The following is a 17,895-nucleotide window of genomic DNA, read 5'->3' on the forward strand; positions in this document are numbered from 1 at the left end:
AGGTTCAATTCTCAGCACCACATACAAATAAATAAAATGAAGGTCCATCAACAACTAAAAAATACATTTTAAAAAAATCACTAGCATTAGAGGCCACATAGCTGAGTGATGTAGTACTAGTCTCCCATTCACTTTGGAGTAAATACCACCTAATGTGGGTGATGGTGATAATGGGTGCCTCGGTTACTTTTCAGGGACTTGAAGAATTTTTTTTTAAAAGCTATGGCTCTTCACTTGGGTCTGCACAAGTGTTAAATGGGCGACTTCTTTGATGTTAGGAACCTGAAAACTCCACCTTCAGATCATACTAATGCTGCCATTTTCTATGTATCCTATGAAAATTGATTGGGCATGCATAGACTACTGATACTTCACCTCCAATCAGATATCCCCATGTCTTAAATTACCCTGTTTCTTTCTCCCATATCACAAACCTTATCCTTACTTTCCACCTTCACACTAACCACTTTGTGAAGAAAGTCTTACAAAATTCACCCTGAGATTTCCATGATTGGCAAGTGTGCACTGGGCAGACCAGGTCTGGTTCAGTAGAAATTGTAGAATCACAGAGGAATGCCATGGAGAGCTTTAATCTAAATTTGTTTTCATTTTAACTTTTAAAGTCTCTAATTGTGACTTTATATTTATTTTTATTATTTTTTTTTAACTGTGCTTGGGATTGAATCTCATGCATGCCAAGCAAGCACTCTACTTCTGAGTTGCAGCTCCAGGGAGACCTATGACTTTTCAATGAACTGCAAACCTGACTTCAAACCAGTCGTTTTCAAATTTGAGCTCTCATTAGATTCACAAAAAGACCTCATTCAAACAGGATGGTGGACTCCACCCTGGAATTTTTGATTCAGTAGATCTGGGGTAGGCATGAGAAGTTTTATTTCTATCAAGTTCTTAGGTGATGCTGATCCTAAAGGTCTGAGGCCCACACCTTGAGAACCAGAACTCTAAAACCTTCCAAATCCCAGGACTCAGGAACATCCAGACCCCTCAGGTGGCTTCCAGATGAACATCCCTGTTGTCCCATCCAGATCGCCTCATTCCTCCCCATAGATTCCTGTGTGCCACGGCCAGTCACACAGAGTGGTGGCATGTCCTTGCTCAGGTGCCATCTCTTCTTCAGACCTGTGCACACACTGTAATGTGCTCAAATACCAGTTCCTTTTTTGTCACCAAGCTACTTCCCTTCAAGTTTCTGTCATGGTTTTGTGGCGCTGGGGGTGGAACCCAGGGCCGTGCACACGCTAGGCAAGTGTCTACTACTGGGCTACACCCTCAGCCCTCCAGATTTTTTTCTGTGATGCATGACAAGCCCCCATAAATCCTTCAGCCCCTGAGGACACCTGGCTAGAGACAGACCTGTCTCTGTCATTGGATGGAGAGATTCAAGCCCTGCCCAACAGCACAGACCAGGTACCCTTATGTAAATGGACAGCAGGTGGAGCCTGTCTTTCCCACCAGTCCACCCCACAGGCCGGGAGGGTGACTTCATCCAAAGAAATCAACTCAGCAGCCATGTACCTAACCCATCTAGATCCACCAGTCAACACCACCAGGTCTCCCAGTGACATGCCCAGCTTGGGGACACAGCACCCTAGGCGGGGACAGTGCCTTCATTAGGTTCCAGTGCACAAGGCTTTTGCTGCAGCATTGTTTTAGCAGCAAAAGATGAAATCACCCACACACCTCTCGGGGATGCCAGAATGACTCGGGGACATGTGTCCTAGAGGAGGCCCCCCAGATACAAAGGATATGAGACGGGGGCGTGTGCCTCTGGTGTAATGTCTGAATTACACCGTGATGGCGGAAAAAATACAAGAAGCAGTGATGTCACAGCATGTGATGTTGAAATGCGAATTTTTTTTATATCATCTACATAATATTTTACAATGAGAACAACAGCAATATGAGGCAGCATTTCACGGAGTCCTGCGCCCACTGGGCGCTCTCCAGATGGTAGCTCTCCATCCATGAGGTAGGCGCTGTGGGCATCCCGTGTCACAAATGAGCACAAATGAGCAACTGGAGGTGACATCACCTGCCCAAAGTCCCCCAGCTTGGGAGTGACAGTCTGTGATTCTCACCACCTCAACACACTAGGTACCATTTGTGTAGAATGGGAAATAAGACACGCGTGTGCACGTTGCCGGCGCAGCCCGGGAGGAAACCTGCGGACCCCCGAGCCGAGTGCAGGAGGAAGGCTTCTCCTTCGAAGACTCTCCGTGGTACAGCTGGCATTTCTCTTTTCCTTTTCCTCTCCTCCCTCTCCTCTATTTTCTCTCTCTCTCTGTACCAGGGATTGAACCCAGAGGCGCTTACCCGCTCAGCCCCAGCCCTTTCTATATTTCATTTAGAGACAGGGTCTTGCTGAGTTGCAAAGGCTGGCTTTGAACCCACGACTCTCCTGCCTCAGCCTCTTGAGCTTATTCCTTATTCCTTATTCCTCTTTATCCTGTGCTCTTTTTCTTTCTCCTTTGTAAGCACTTTTCTTTGGTATCACAACATTCATTGAAGGGTCATTGCTCACTAGAGAAGATCATGTCCAATTGTGATGCCTAGACCTCTGGCAGCCACTTTGGGACCATGAGGGGAGAACACATGTGAGGCAAGCCTTCAGCTGAGGGTGGCAGAGCAGAGACACAGGGACCCTGGGATCACTAGGCTCTCGCATAGCTGTGGAGAGTATTTCCAGAGGTCTCCCTGACTCTGATGAGGAGCAATCTAACATTTGCCTTATTAGAACCCCAGAAAAGCCAAAATCTTTCCTAACTGATATCAATATGTAAACAGCCTGAGGCCACTTACTTCTCTCTTCATCTCCTCCCACGGCCTTAATTCCTTTATCTCTGTCTCCAACTTTGACTACCCCACTGAGCCCCAGCCCCAGGGCCCTGTGACACCTGCTGGATGTCCCTGTAGCCCCTCAGACTCACCATATGTTAAAATAGCCCCCAACCCCCCTCAGAGCTGTGCTGCCTCCCAGGTCCCAGGGCACAACTGACCACGGGCCTGGTCCTTCCCAGTCTGCAAAGCCCATCCGCCAGCTCGGGGCCTCCCCGATCCCATGGCCCTGCCCAGCCCATTCTCGCCCTCTGTTCTCCCCCAGCCTCCCCCAGCAGCCTGCCTCAGTTTCCCCAACTTATCTCCCTGCACACGCAGCTGGGGGCCTTCCTAAAGTCCCAAACTGACCACGACTCCCCTTCCCCAAACCTCTCCATACCTCTCCAGTGCCCTCGGGATGAGGCCACCCCCGGAGTCACTGCAGGACTCAGACCAGCTCCTCCCCCTTCCCTGCCTTATTCCAGGCACAAGAGCCAGAAGCTGCTGTCCCCATGCCCCAGCACCAGGCCTGGGCAGGCTCTTGCTTCTGCCTGTCCTGCCCTGCCTGGCTCCAGTGCCCCGTGGTCCCTTCTGTGACTGAGGCACAGGGTAGAGCTAGGAGCTCAGTCCAGGGCCCTTGGCAGGAGGCTCTTCGACAGCCCATCTCAGGAGCAGCAGATCCCAGGGGCTTAAACCTACAACCACTTCCTCGCCCGTGGCTGGGTCAAGGGACCGCCTTCCCTTGCCTCAGTTTCCTCATTTGTGGAAAGGAGATCACCCACATTATCTCCCTTCCTGTAAAGTATCCAGAAGAGAGCCCGCCAGAGAGTGTCACAGAGTAACAGGGCAGCCCCGGCCACATCACCACTGCAAGTGGCGCTGTCCTGGTTGCCATTTTATAGGAACAGTCTGAGAGGTAGAGAAACTGCCCAAGGACCCAGGCAGGACACGGCGGGGCTAGAGGGAGCCCACAAGCTCAGTGAAGGGCGACCTGGACTGAGATGCTGAGGGAGGTCCTGCCACCCGGCCTGCCGCAGGATGGCCACGCGGGCCCTGGTCCCTGGAGGTACCTGGGAACACGAATCAAGGACACCTTCTTCCTCTGACCATTCCTCACGTGTCCGTTCTCAGTTCTGTCACTTCCTCTCCTGACCTTCCAGCTGCAGCTGGGCTGGTGGCCTGACCACTCACTCTGCCTGTGCCATCTGGGACTTCCACCAGGTGGGGACACATCTCTTATAAAGGCAGAGACCAGGGCCACCTCCACTACTCCTGTGTCCCCAGAACTGTGTAGCCCTGGGCCAGCACAGAGGCCGGGTCTGAGGGTGAACGGACGGCCCTCTGACAGCCGAGGACGAGGAAACCGAGGCTCAGAGAGGGCTGCCACTGAGCACCTGGCCTGCTCTAGACAGGTCGGGACAGGGTGTGGGACAGCCTAGCTGGACGAGCCGGTGGGTGAGCGGCTGACGGAACTTGGAGACTGAGGCAGGAAGGGACATCAGGAGGGGAGGACGGTAGTCAGGAAACCAGAAAGGGGGGGCAAGGGGGAGAGGGGACAATAGGTGGGGAGAGGGGGGGGGCGCTGGAGCCCCAGGGCCCAAGGGCCGAGCAGCCCCTGCCTCGCTCCACCTGCGTGGACGTCGGGTCCTGCCCGCTACCTGGGGATGGAGGCGTAGTCGGCGCGGGCGCCAGCGGAGAGGTGCTGGTGCAGCTCGGGCGCGGCGCCCAGGATGTCCACCCGATCGTCCCTGTCGTCACCGAGGCTGGCGGGGCACGGGCTGGGCAGCAGGACGAGCTCCGTGAGGCCGTGGAGGTCGGACACGTGGCGGAAGGTCTGCAGCACCAGCACCATGGCCACCAGGCCCAGGAAGAGGTAGGCTGCGGACACGGGGAGGGTCGGCCTGGCGCGGCGCGCGGCTGTCCCCCGCAGCCCTCCCGCCACCCGCCCGCCCTCGGCACCAGCCAGGCCCAGCTCACCTGTGACCAGCACCTTGTAGAGGGCCCGGTGGGGCTGGCCGGGGGCCTCGCCGGGGACATAGTCTCCCAGGCCGATGGTGGACAGAGAGATGAAGCAGAAGTAGAAGGCGTCCAGGAAGCTCCAGGCCTCCTCCAGGTGGGCGAAGACCGCGGCCGGCACCAGAAAGCAGACGGTCACGATGACGCCCAGCAGGGCCACCAGGTGCCAGCGCGCGGCCCGTCGCGGGTCCCAGCCCCAGCGCCAGCTCAGCCAGGACAGGGGCGCGTGGGTCAGCAGCAGCGACAGGCGCTGGGCCGAGGCGGTGAGCAGCAGCATGGTGGTCGGCACGCCCAGGAGCGCGAAGGCGATGGAGAAGGCCTTGCCCGCGTCCGTCAGCGGCGTCGTGTAGCCGTAGCCTGCGGGGAGGGGGCTGCTGTCCACCCAGCGCTCCACGGAGCTGGCCCAGGTGGCGGGGGACACCCGAACCAGAGCTGACTGCAGCCCAACCCACCCCCCTGCAGGGCCTCCTGTCCCCAGAGTGGCCGCCACCCCCCACTCAAGCCTAGAGCCAGGGTTGCTTGCAAACTCAGGAAAGCCTCCCTGACTCGCCACATTTGCTTTCAGTTACTTGCTTTTAAGGATAAAGATCGCTGATTTGAGCTGGGTACGTGGCACACACCTGAATTCCCACGACTGGGGAGGCTGAGGCAGGAGAACCTCAAGTTCAAAGCCAGCCTCAGCAACTCAGTGAGGCCCTAAGCAACTTAGCCACCACCCCCTCAAAATAAAAAATAAAAAGGTCCGGGGTGTGGCTCAGCAGATACCAAAATAAATTAAAAAAATACAAAGGGCTGGGACATAGCTCAGTGGTACCCTGGATTCAGTCTCCAGGACCTCCCCACCACTGACTTGGGGACTGGGAGTCCCTGCTGGTATGGGCAAGGCCCCAAGTTCCATCACCAGCACTGAAGAGTCTATACATATCACTAATTTTAGAGGTCACACAGCTAAGTGACACATTATTAGTCTCCCGCTGCTCTGCTGAGAGGACACCTCTGAGTGTGGGTCTTGATGCTCACGGTGGCCCAGGTAACTTCTATGGGACTTGGAGGCCGCTTTGGCTAAAACCCTGACTCTTGCCTTGGGCCCATGCAGGCGACCTCTTTGATATCAAGGGGCAAACTTCCCCTTCAGGTCATGCTAATGCTTCCATTTTCCGAACATATGTCCCATAAAGAGCCAGGAAGACTGATGAGTCCCACGCAGACCACTAATGGCTTCACCTCCAGTCACCTTTTTCCACACCTCATGTCAACCTGCTTCCTTCTCCCATGAATGTCCCCGACCCTCTCCTCTGGGAAGCATTAACATTAAAGTTGAGACACTTTCCACACCAGTCCCTGTGAGTAACTCTCTTGCAAAACCCATTTCAGTGACAAGCCAGCTGCACTTTCACCCAGGACTTCAGGAATCTCACATTCCATGTGTCAGCGTGGCCTGTCATCTCAGCCTTCAGACAGACCCACAGCCACCCACTTCTCCCCCTAACGTAGCCTCATGGCCCTGCCCTTGTCCCACCGACCACAGCAGCCTCCCCCAGACCTCCCTTTTCTTCTAACCAGACCCCACAGTCTGTCCAGCTCACTCAGACTGAAGGACAAAGGCTTCACCCAACCCAAAGGGGCAGTATGCTCCTACCTCAGGGCCTTTGCACAGGGCCAAAGCTCTTTCCATATATCCCCGGATTCCCCTCTCCAGTCCTTCAGACTTTTATCCAATGTCACCCTCTCAGTGATGCCTCCTCTGACCACTCTATTCTAGGTTGCAACACCCCCTTCCTCCTGCCTTCCCACACCCCAGTTTCCTTATTTGGTTACTGCCTCCCGAGGGCATCGGTTCCAGGAGGGCAGCGGATTCTGTTCTGTCCCTGCTGTGCGCATGATCCCGGGGGTACTTAATGAAAGACGCAGGCTTCTGCCTGGCCTCAGTTTCCCCTACTCTTAAAAGGGTGTGACAAGCCCCAGTGGACTCCTGGAGGGCTATGGGAACCCAGCAAGGCCTGCGGGGACATGAGTTCTGCAAGCAGAAATATGTCAAAGAGGACCTCAGGTGTGGGGGCACTGACTAGGAGTGACAAAGAGCAATTTTAAATCTCTTTATATTTCCCTAATAAACAAACCAAAGCGTCAGATCTATGACTCGGTGACGAGGACCCAGTTATGCCACAGTTAAAAGGCTGCAGACCCAGCACTGCGATGCATAATGCAGGGTGGACACCTGCACCAGCCGGTGTTCACTGAGCCTGCTTCCCAAACAAAGGGATCCCAGGTGTTTTCTTTTTCCTTTGTATTTTTTTGTTTGCTTAGTTGGTTGATTCTTTGCAGCGCTGGGGATGGAACCCAGGCCTCAGGGCTGCTAGGCAAGTGCTGTGAGCTACACCCAGCGCTGATCCCATTTATATATATATACTTCAAAGAACCAAAAGCAAGCTCTAGAAGACAGAACTGCTCACAATAGTTAGAATGAGGAAGTAACTCAAGTTCCCATCCACAGATTAATGGACCAGCACAATGCAGCACACGCTGATATTCGGCCTTGAAAAGAAGAAATTCTGATACGTGCTGTAACGTGGATTATCTCTGAGAACTGCTGAGTGACCAGTCACTAGAAGATAAGTTCTGGTTGATTCCCCTCAGTAAGGCAGGTAGGCGGTCAGATTCAGAGAAAGTAGAACGGTGACTGCCAGGGCTCAGAGGGAGAGGCCATCAGGGAATTATTGTTCCAGGAAGGCAGAGTGTCTGGGTTTGGTTTTGTTTTTTTACTCCTTTGGCACTGAGAATTGAACCCAGGGGCACTTTACCACAGAGCCATATCCCCAGCCCTTTTTTACTTTGAGACAGGGTGACATTAAATTGCTGAGGCTGGCCTCCAACTTGTAACCTTCCTGCCTCAGCCTCCCTAGCCACTGGGATTATAGGCATCAGAGTTTCCCTTTTGCAAGATGAAAACAGTCCTGGAAGTAGATGATGGGGAGGGGTACACAACAGTGAATGTGATCAGCGACATTGAACTACATACTTCAAAATGGTGAAGATGAGCCTGGGGCTGGGGCTCAATGGCAGAGCGCTGGCCTAGCATGTGCGAGGCACTGGTTCGATCCTCGGCACCACATAAAAATAAATTAATCAACAGAGAGATTGTGTGTCCCTCTACAACTAAAAAATATTTCTAAAAATGGTGAAGATAGGGCTGGGGATGTGGCTCAAGCGGTAGCGCGCTCGCTTGGCATGCGTGCAGCCCGGGTTCGATCCTCAGCACCACATACAAACAAAGATGTTGTGTCTGCCAAGAACTAAAAAATAAATATTAAAAAATTCTCTCTCTTTAAAAAAATGGTGAAGATAGTACATTTTATGTTGTGTCTATTTTATCACTAAAATTGAGAAAAGGAAAAAGGATGTCAGGTGTGGCGGTGCGCACCTGTAACCCCAGCTACTCAGGAGGCCGAGGCAGGAGGATCCCAAGCTCAAGGTCAGCTGCTGGGATTACAGGCAGGGCCACCGAGTCTGGCAGATGCCCTCAGCCACCTAGAATAAGGACATCCCTCCTCCCTTGCAGCCAGATGTGACTCTGTGGCTAATTTCTGGACAATGAATTATCATGAAAGAATCCAGGTCCTTCTCTCTGAGAGGATCCACTCTCTCCCTTGAGAGTGTTCCGTTTTCCCCTTTTCTGTCTCCTCTAATAACCTCATGCTGTTACTCAAGAAAGAAAGAAAGAATGAATGAATGAATTCAGGGACTTCCAGGAAGGGTCATGAAGGAGAGGGGTAATCCCCATATCGTCCCTTTTCTTTCCTGTTCTGTTGACTGGAACACAGACATGAAGGCTGGAGTGCAGCAGTCGTTTTGGACTGTAAAGAGACCTGGGAAACAGAAACTGTCCAGAGCAGATACAGGGGAGCAGGGTTTTGCTGAGGAGTATGGGTCTCTGACCCCCAGCACCTCTCTGGTCTTGGACTGACCACCTCAAATGTGAGCAAGGAGTCCACATCCATCTTATTTAAGCAACTGTGATTGGGAGCTTCTCCTTCATGACTCTAACCTCAGGAACACAGGTTCTAGCTGGGTGTGGTGGTGCAACCCGCAGTCCCAGTCCGTCGAGGCTGAGGCAGGAGGACCCTGAGCCCAGCAGTTCGCACAGCCTGGGTAACAGAGCAAGATCAATCAATAAAAAATAAAACAAGGCTTTGTGTTCTGTGTGTTCCTGGGGATTGAAACCAGGGTGCTCCACCACTGAGCCACACCCCAACCCTTTTTATTTTTTGGACAAGTTTTCCTTCAATGGCCCAGGCTGGCCTTGAACTTGGAATCACCCTGCCGCAGCCCCCCAAGTAGCCGGGATTACAGGCCTGCGCCACCACACCCAGCAAAATGAGGGTTTGGTGGAGAACCTCCCCTGACCCAGCTGACACAACCGGTTTGCAAGCCACAGGACATCCTCATAAACAAGAAAACCAGAGCTGGGATCGGATGGGGCTGGCGGGCCTCCACTTACTACTTCAAAGAGCTGAGTCCCAAATAAGTGTTTTCCATTTTTTTCCTGCATGACCTTGGCTAGGTGACGCCTCCTTTCTGAGCCTCTGTTTTCTAACCAGCAAAAAAAAAGAAAAGAAAAAGGGCTCAATAAATAATCCCCCTCCTCAAACGTGGTAGTGATCCTACAGCAGGGGGGCGCTTAGCACCCAGCGCAAGTGTGGAGAGGGTCGTGGCGATGTGGTACTACAATCCGTGTGTGTGTGAGTGTGTGTGTGTGCATGGGTGGGTGCGTGTGTGTTCGGGGGTGGATCAGGGCCCCATGCACACGAGGCAGCCAGCTACGGTGACCACAAGCCTGACTTCCTTCTCCCTGGTCCCAGTTCCCTATCCCCGCTGCCCACACCTGGCCTCAACTTCTCACTAGGTCTTAGGATTTGGGCCTGTGACAAAATGAGGGACACTGAGAAACAGGTCTCTTGGAAGGACATCCAGTCTGTATTCCAAGGCTCCAGGTACATTCGGGGTTCCCGGCCCCACCCAGAACCATCCAGGTGCCTGAGGCTCTGTCAACATGAGCTGTACCAGCTCACCCTGGCAAGGACGCCTCCTTGACCAAACTCCAGCCAGCTTTCTCTGAGCGATGTTTATCTTCAAGACTCCTAAGAATCCCCACCCTGGATATTGCATCAAATTCCTCATCTCCCCCCACTTTTTTTTTTTTGTACTGGGAATGGAACCCAGAAGAAGTGCTTTGCCACTAAGCTACACCCCTAATGTTTAAAATTTTTTTGAGAGAGAGAATTTTAATATTTATTTATTTTTTAGTTTTCGGCGGACACAACACTTTTGTATGTGGTGTGAGGATCGAACCCGGGCCGCACGCATGCCAGGCGAGTGCGCTATCACTTGAGCCACATCCCCAGCCCCCTAATGTTTAAATTTTTTAAAAATTTGCAACAGGGTCTCACTAAGTTACTTAGGGCCTCACTGAATTGCTGAGGCTGGCCTTCAGCTTTCGATCCTCCTTCCTCAGCCTCCTGAGTAGCCAGGATTATAGGTGTCACCGCACCCAGCCTCATCTCCCCCTCCCTCCTTTTTCACCCCCTCCCACTCTTTTGAAACAGGTCTCGCCATGTTGCCCCAACTGGCCTGGAACTCATGATCCTTCTGCCTGAGGTGCCTGGGGAGTTGGGACCACAGGTGTGAGCACCACGTGTGGCTGACTGGCCTGGGTTTGGGAGGTAGAGTGCTGTCGGGTATGTGCAAGGCCCTGGGCTCCATCCCCAACGCCAGAGAAAAGAAACTGTCCAGCCCAGTGGAGGAAGCCTCCTGCCCTGTCCCTCCCACCCTGACCCCTCGATCCACTGCCTTCACGGCTGAGTTCCTCTAGGAAACGCACACTGGCCCTCTTCAAGCCACGCAGTGTTGAAACAGAGCCATCGAATGGCGACTTCCCTGTTCCTAAAGGCACGTCAGGCTGTTTTTCAGAACTGGCACGGGACCCTGGGATCTGACCTAAGATGGCCTCAGCAGCCTGGAGGAACCCAGGCTCTGAGGAGCAGAACCAGAGAACAGGCCCCCAGCCCTGGACTAGACCAGCGAGGGCCACTGTCAACAGAGGCAGAATAGACCAGAATCATCCCCAAGTTCCCCTGGACCAGCCGACTGTCAAACCCCGTCCCCAGCCACTCCGGCTCCTCCCCTACTGGCCAGTCCAGTCTGGGAAATGGACTTGAATGTGCCTCCCGCCTCCTTGCCCTTGGCCTTCAATAAAGCTCTTTCTTTTTGTAAAAACCCTGGCTTCTATGTGCGTCGGGCAGCAAGACCTTGCTCAGTGGCAGAGTGGTATGTTGGGTAAGAGCACTGGATTCTGGAGATTTGGTTCAAATCTCTACACCTTTCCAGCTGTGTGACCTTGGGCTAATGGACACACACTCTCTCTCATATTTTCTCTCTCTCCAGGCATTACTATCTTTTTTTTCACTAATGGGGACTGAATTCAGGGGTGCTCTACGACTGAGCCACATGCCCAGCTTTTGTTTTAAATTGCTGAGGCTGACCTCGAACTTGGGATCCTTCTGCCTCAGCCTCCTGAGTCACTGCGATCACAGGTGTGGGCCACCACACCCAGCTTTATTAGCCCATTTTACAGATGAGGGAGGACACGGAGCAGCAGCGGAGCCGGGATGCCAAGCCAGGCCGCATCTGCCTGGTGTCTGGCCTCCCTCACCTGCTCCTCCTCCAGGGAGGATGATGCAGAAACCAGGATCTACGAGGAGACAGCAAGGCGCTGACCCAGGGAAGGTCAGAGGCTGGTCGGGCCTGCCCTGGCAGGCCCCGCAGTGTGGGGGAGAGCACGCCCCAGGCAAGGCGGCTAAGTCTAGTCTGGGAGAAAATCACCCCGCTTTGCCGCCAGTGGCCTCTGTTGGCCGATCCATAGGATGGGGCACCAAGGGGGACAGATGCCACCCCTTACTGCTGCACTACCAGCTGGAGGCCGTCAGGATTCTGGACCACCCTCCTCCACGTTCCCAAAGGGGCAGCTGGTGGCTAGGGAGGGGCTGGGGAGCAGCAGAGCGTGATGGCAGAGGGACTTCCCAGGTCTGTGAGGGGACAAGGGACTTCCCCGGGCCAGGGTTCTCAAGGGTTGGGGGTGGGGTAGATCCCAGGGTCCCACTTGAATGAGGGCTCAGAGCAGGGAGTCTAGGGGTCAGTCTTAAATCAAGGGCCAGTGTCCTTGTTTGAAATGAATCCTGGGGTCCTGGGTCAAAGGGCCAGCAGCCGCTGGTGACGTCTGGCAGAGAAGTCCTCAGGCAGAGAGGGCTGTGAAGCCCAGGGTACCCGAGGGCAGGTGGTAAGGGAGATGCTGCTAAGGGATAGGGCAGTGTCCCAGGCCCTTGCTGACCGTCCAGGGTAGACGTGGTGCTGGGGAAGGTCCTGTGCAGAGCCTGGCGCAGCCTTCGTGGAGAGAATTTCAGAGACAACACAGGCTGGGGCAGTTGGGTGGAGAGGGACGTCCCAGCTGTGAGTCTGGAAAAGGTCAGAGGGCTCCCAAGTCCCCAGGAGATCCCCTTGTTTGGGAAATCCACAGAGGGCAGGGGACGTGGGAGAGGCCATCTGGGCTGGCATCTTGTGGGGCCGGGAGGCAGATTCTGCTGTCCACAACAGTGTGAGGGGCGCTAGCATCCCCACAGGAGGTCCTGGTGGTTCTGGGGCTCTCACTGAGGGGTTTCAGGGTGGGGGGGTGGGAGTCTCAGTTCATGGTTTAAAGAGGACTTCATGGAGAGTCCTGGGGTTTCAAAGGGCTAGAAGTCTGCTGGAGGTGGTTAGGGGACAGAGCGGTGGGAGTCTGGGAGTGGTCTTCTGGTTGGACAGTCTGTGGGCCTCCTAGAGGGTGCTCGGCCTCCCTCCATGGGGGGTCCCTTTCACACACCCTCAGTTGTTGGGGCTACTAAATTGGGGTCACTGGTCCAGAAGGAACAGAGAGTGTCCCAGCTGAGGAAGAAACCCTGCAATGCTGGGGGCACTGTCAGGATGGCTGTGGGAGGTCCTGACCTGGAGCGGGGGAGTATGAGGCCACAGGCATGGCCCTGTCCTATCTGGGACCCATGCAGAGAGTGATGGAGGGCCAGAGGGTTGGGAGTCCCAGAGCAGCCACAGGTTCCTGCCAAGTGTCCCCCTGGAAGGTAGGCCTTTGGTGATGGTGTGGGGCGGCAGGGTCCTGGCTGGGGTCAGGAGGAAGTGGGTGTAGGGACAGTCAGTGGGTGTAGGGACAGTCTCTGTAGGCAGAGAGGGCTGTGAAGCCCAGGGTACCCGAGGGCAGGTGGTAAGGGAGATGCTGCTAAGGGATAGGGCAGTGTCCCAGGCCCTTGCTGACCGTCCAGGGTAGACGTGGTGCTGGGGAAGGTCCTGTGCAGAGCCTGGCGCAGCCTTCGTGGAGAGAATTTCAGAGACAACACAGGAGACAAGGTTGGAAGCAATGGCTGTAGCAGCCCAGAGATAGGTTCTAGCCTGCAGGAGGCTCCCAGCCAGAGGGGACAGGATGTCAGGTGGAGGCTTCCAGGTCCTCCTTGGTCTCTGGAGAGACCCAAATCCTCACCAGGGTTAAGACGGGGCGGTGAGGTCTCCGGGCGGTGAGGTCCCGGACGCTTGCTTCCCGACAGAACTGGAGGGGTGTTTCCCGCTTAGGAGGAAAGGCCTGGCTGAGGGACCCCAGGGGGTCACGCCTCCTGTGGCCCGGGGGCCTGGACGGGTGGGCGTGGGTTGAGGGGCTCCGAGGCCCGGGAGGGAGGGGCGTTTTGAAGGACCCGCGGGTCCGAAGGGCCAGGACCAGGTGGGGTCCGCGCGCTGGCTGGCCGGCGGGGCGCGCTCACGTACCCACGGTGGTGACCAGCGTGCTGGCGAAGAAGAGCGCCGAGGCGAAGTCCCAGGCGGGGTCCGAGGCGTTGGCGGGCCCCGACGCGTTGGCCAGCGCGGCGCGCCCCAGCCGTCCGGCTGCCAGCACTCGCTCCACGAAGGCGTCCAGGGCCGGGGCCGCCACGCACGGGCTGCGCCGCAGCAGCTGCTCCCGCAGTGTCCCCAACTCGGCTCGGAGCCGGGCTTCGTGCGGCGCCTCCAGCCGCGCCACCAGCAGCGCGCCCAGCACCAAGTACACGGCGTACGCGGCCAGGGCGCCCGCCAGGAGCGCGCCCCGCTGCATGGCGCCCGCCGCCCGCACAGCCCCGGGCCGCCCGCTGACGTGGCCCCCGCCGCCGCCGCCGCCCGCCGCCTGGGTTCAGTTCCGGGAGTCCGACGCTGGGCCACTGATGCCCCAAGAGGAAGAGGAAAAAGGGGAGGAGCGGGGCTGGAGGAACGCCCAGCCTCCGGGAAACTGAGGCACGCCCAACTCCAGGTGTTCTGCAGGGCACCGAGGGCGGAGCCCAGCGCTCCTGGCCAGGAGCCCGACAGGACCAGAGGGTGGGGAGATCGCGGTTCCCCAAACTGGAGAGAGTCAAACTCTCCTGGTGGATGGAACAGCCGCTCCCCAACTCCTCTCTGCGCCGCTGCGCGAGTCTGCTCAGGTTGTGCACTGCATCAAAGAGCGTGGCTAGGCTCAGGGGCAGACTGAAATCCATTTCTCACCCTACTCGCCAAGTCTTGCGCCCTAGATGGGATGGCCACCACCCTGTAGGAACGTCTACACAAAGGCAGACATGATAGGGTCAGGTGTCCCCTGTGTCCTCCTGGACAGAGCGAGGATCCTAACCCATTCACCACATCTTTGTTCAGATCGCACTTTGTTCTGGGTAGTACTGAGAACAAAGCAGTCTTGGACCCTGCCCCTATTGGGTTCTCAGTATATGGGGAAACTGACAGATCAGTAGAGTGACAGCCCAGGGTGACAGGTCCCGCAGCCCATAGAGTATCAGGGGTAGGATGGAGGAAGCCAGAGGAAGCCATAACCCAGCTTAGGGAGGTCAAGAGAGTGACCTGAAGAAGGGGATCATCCTAGCTGAGACACGAAGAGTGACTAGGAGTGAGACAGGGTCTTTGTGAGCCAGACTCAAAAATATTGCATGAAGCCCTGAGTTCAATCCCAGAACTGAAGAAAAAAAAAAGAGGCAGGTAGGGTTGTGGCTCAGTGGTAGAGCGCTGGCCTAGCTGTTCGAGGCCCTGGGTTCCATCCTCAGCACCACATAAAAATAAATAAATAAAATAAAAGTATTGTGTCCAGCTATTATATATATATATATATATATATATATATATATATATATATATATATATTATTTTTTTTTAAAGAAAGGAAGCAAAGAAAAGGAAAAACAGCAAGGTGACTGCAAAGGCTGAGGCAGGAGAATTCCAAGTTCAAGGCCAGTCTTTGCAATTTAACAAGACCCTCATCAAGTTAGGGAGACCCTGTCTCTAAATAAAAAGAGCTGGGGATGTGGCTCAGTGGTAAAGTGCCCCTGGGTTCAATCCCCAGTGCCCCACCACAAAAAGATAGACAGGGATCATAAATATATACCTGGGAGGGAGGGCTGGGTGGAGCTCAGTGGTACAGCACATCCTAGCGTGAGCAAGGCCCTGGGTTCGATCCCTGTAACAACAACAACATCATCAAAACATTCCTTCAGTGTCCTTCCTGAGGGTCTCCCTACATCCCTTTGCAGCCAGAAATGAGTACCTCCTGGCAGCCTTCTGGGAGGCAGCCCAGAATCCCAACCCCATCTTACCACAGAGGAGTAGGGCTCCCGGCCAGACCAGACCCAGCCAGCTGGTTCTATTTATAAAAACCATGGCAATTCTTGGGACGGAGGCCAATTTTGGGTTGACAGTCTACAGGAAGAGATACCTGTTAATCAAGATAGCAATGAACTGGGTCAGGCACTGTGGAGCATGCTTGTAATCTCATGAGTTAGGATGCTGAGGCAGGAGGATCACAAGTTCAAGGCCAGCCCCTGCAACTTAGCAAGACCCTGTCTCAAAAAAGGATGTATGTGTGATGATGTAGTTCAGTGGTAAAGCAACCTGGAGTCCATCCCCAGTAACCCCCCAAAAATAATGATCTGGGTGTGCCACCCAGAGACTCAATACCCAGTATCCCTCCCACACCAAAAAAAAAAAAAAAAAAAAACTCCAAGAAGTAATATAGAGTGATTTAAGGGGCTGGGTGTAGTGCAATGATGGAGTGCTTGCCACTTTCTAGCATGTATGACACCCTGAGTTTGATCTTTGGCACTACATATTAATAATAATAATGATAATAACTATTATTATTATTATTTAGAGTATACAGGAGGTGTCTCAGGAGGATGAGGAAGGAGGATTGCAAGCTCAAGGCTGGCCTGGGTAGTGAGACCCTGTCTCAAAAATAAAAATTAAAAAGGGCTGTGTGGCTCAGTGGTAGAGCATCCTGGATTCAATCCCCAACACAACACAAAAGAATAGAAACAAAGTATACAGGACTATGTGTACACAAAAACTACTCCCCCCCCCCCACAGATTGAACCCAGGAGCGCTTAACCTCTGAGGGACATCCCCAGAGCTTTTTTATATTTTATTTAGAGACAGGGTTTTGCTGAGTTGCTTAGGGCCTCACTAAATTGCTGTGGCTGGCTTTGAACTCTCAATCCTCCTGCCTCAGCCTCCGAGCGCTGGGATTACAGACGTGCACCACCGCGCCTGATTTACCTTGTTTTACATAAAGGGCTGGAGTGTTTGAGGATTCTGGAAGCTACAGGGTCCGGAAACCAATCCTCCACAGATACCGAAGGATGACTATAGTCACAAGAGGCCAACAGGAAGCCAAAATACTTTATTTTTTTTTTAAATCAAATTTTTTTTTAATTTTTAATATTTATTTAATTTTTTTTTTTTTTAGTTCTCGGCGGACACAACATCTTTGTTGGTATGTGGTGCTGAGGATCGAACCCTGGCCGCACGCATGCCAGGCGAGCGCGCTACCGCTTGAGCCACATCCCCAGCCCCAAAATACTTTATTAATAATAATTTTAAAATAGTCAAGAAGAGATCAGTCTTGCCGGGTGAGTGGTGCCCGCCTGTAATCCCAGTGGCTCGGGAGGCTGAGGCAGGAGGATCGCGAGTTCAAAGCCAGCCGCAGCCCTTGAGTGAGGCCTTAAGTAACTCGGCGAGTCCCTGTTTCTAAATAAAATCCAAAAAAAAAAAAAAAAAAAAAAGAGAGAGAGATGGGCGTGTGGCTCAGTGGTTTAGGTGCCCCTGGGCTCAATCCTCGTGCTCCCCCCACCCCCCAAAAAAGAGATGGATCTCGACGCAACAGGAAGGGTTGAGGCTGAGAAGAAAACGGCGGTGAAGCCGAAGGGGCACATTCTAAACCCGAGGTGAGAAGAGAAATGGGACATCTCATACACAAGGACCTCAGTGCAGCCTGGACTCGTTATTGAGAAGCCAGGGGCAGCCTTTCAAGGTCCCCAGAAAAAACCCACATCTCCGAGGAGGAAGGGGAAGCCACAATGATAGGGTCCCCAGCCGACATCCTTCCGGAGCGCTATCACTGCCAGATGTCACCCCCACCGTTGTCTTTGCCGGAGATAAGTGGAAGTTAGAGAGCCTCTTTGGTTTTAGAGAAAACCCAGTTGAGAGACCATTTTAATAAATTTCTGGGAAACTGCCTAAAGCTGTCTTCCAAGAAAGACACCGGTTCTTCTCACCTAACCTGTTGGGTGTCTTCTTCCTACTCTAAATATTCACTTTAATACTTAAAGAGTGCCCAAAGCGTCAGAGCTCGCACAACTCCGATCAGCCCCTCGGAAACACAAGTGCACCTCTTCTCCCCTTCTTCACACCCTTCGCTGGCTCCCCGGTGCTCTCGGCCACCCCAAAGAGTCCCAAGCGGCAGAGAACTCCATTTCCCATCGCCCTCTTCGCTCAACACGTGACACCTACATTTCCCGTCATGCCCAACAACGCCTACTCCTAGGATTGTTCCCGGCCCCGCCTCCCTAACGCTCAGGTCCCGCCCCTCTTCTTACGCCTGAGAGCCCCAGTTCCCGCCTCTTACGTAAACCCCACCTCACTCGTCCACGCCTCCGTGAGAGAGAGGGG

General features: G+C 54.1%; 1 protein-coding gene across 1 annotated transcript; it reads right to left on the minus strand.

The window, feature by feature from the left end:
* Positions 1-4,469: 4,469 nt before the first annotated feature.
* Kcnk6 (potassium two pore domain channel subfamily K member 6) lies at positions 4,470-14,029 on the minus strand. Its single transcript, XM_026412180.2, has 3 exons — positions 13,708-14,029; positions 4,813-5,208; positions 4,470-4,713 (listed from the first exon to the last, which is right to left on the minus strand). Exons 1-3 carry the CDS (start codon positions 14,027-14,029, stop codon positions 4,490-4,492), a joined length of 942 nt encoding a protein of 313 aa, XP_026267965.1. The 3' UTR covers positions 4,470-4,489.
* Between the last annotated feature and the right edge of the window lie 3,866 nt (positions 14,030-17,895).

This window comes from Urocitellus parryii, chromosome 15 (genome assembly GCF_045843805.1).
Source record: "Urocitellus parryii isolate mUroPar1 chromosome 15, mUroPar1.hap1, whole genome shotgun sequence".
Taxonomy (NCBI): Eukaryota; Metazoa; Chordata; class Mammalia; order Rodentia; family Sciuridae; genus Urocitellus; species Urocitellus parryii.

What these genes read in the sequence shown, in the direction of transcription:
- Kcnk6 (XM_026412180.2), bottom strand. Translation starts at nt 14,029, where the DNA reads ATGCAGCGGGGCGCGCTCCTGGCGGGCGCCCTGGCCGCGTACGCCGTG. An exon ending in CACGCTGGTCACCACCGTGG is followed by an intron (nt 5,209 to 13,707) that starts GTACGTGAGCGC and finishes CCCTCCCCGCAG; the next exon opens with GCTACGGCTACACGACGCCG. An exon ending in CTACAAGGTGCTGGTCACAG is followed by an intron (nt 4,714 to 4,812) that starts GTGAGCTGGGCC and finishes CCGTGTCCGCAG; the next exon opens with CCTACCTCTTCCTGGGCCTG.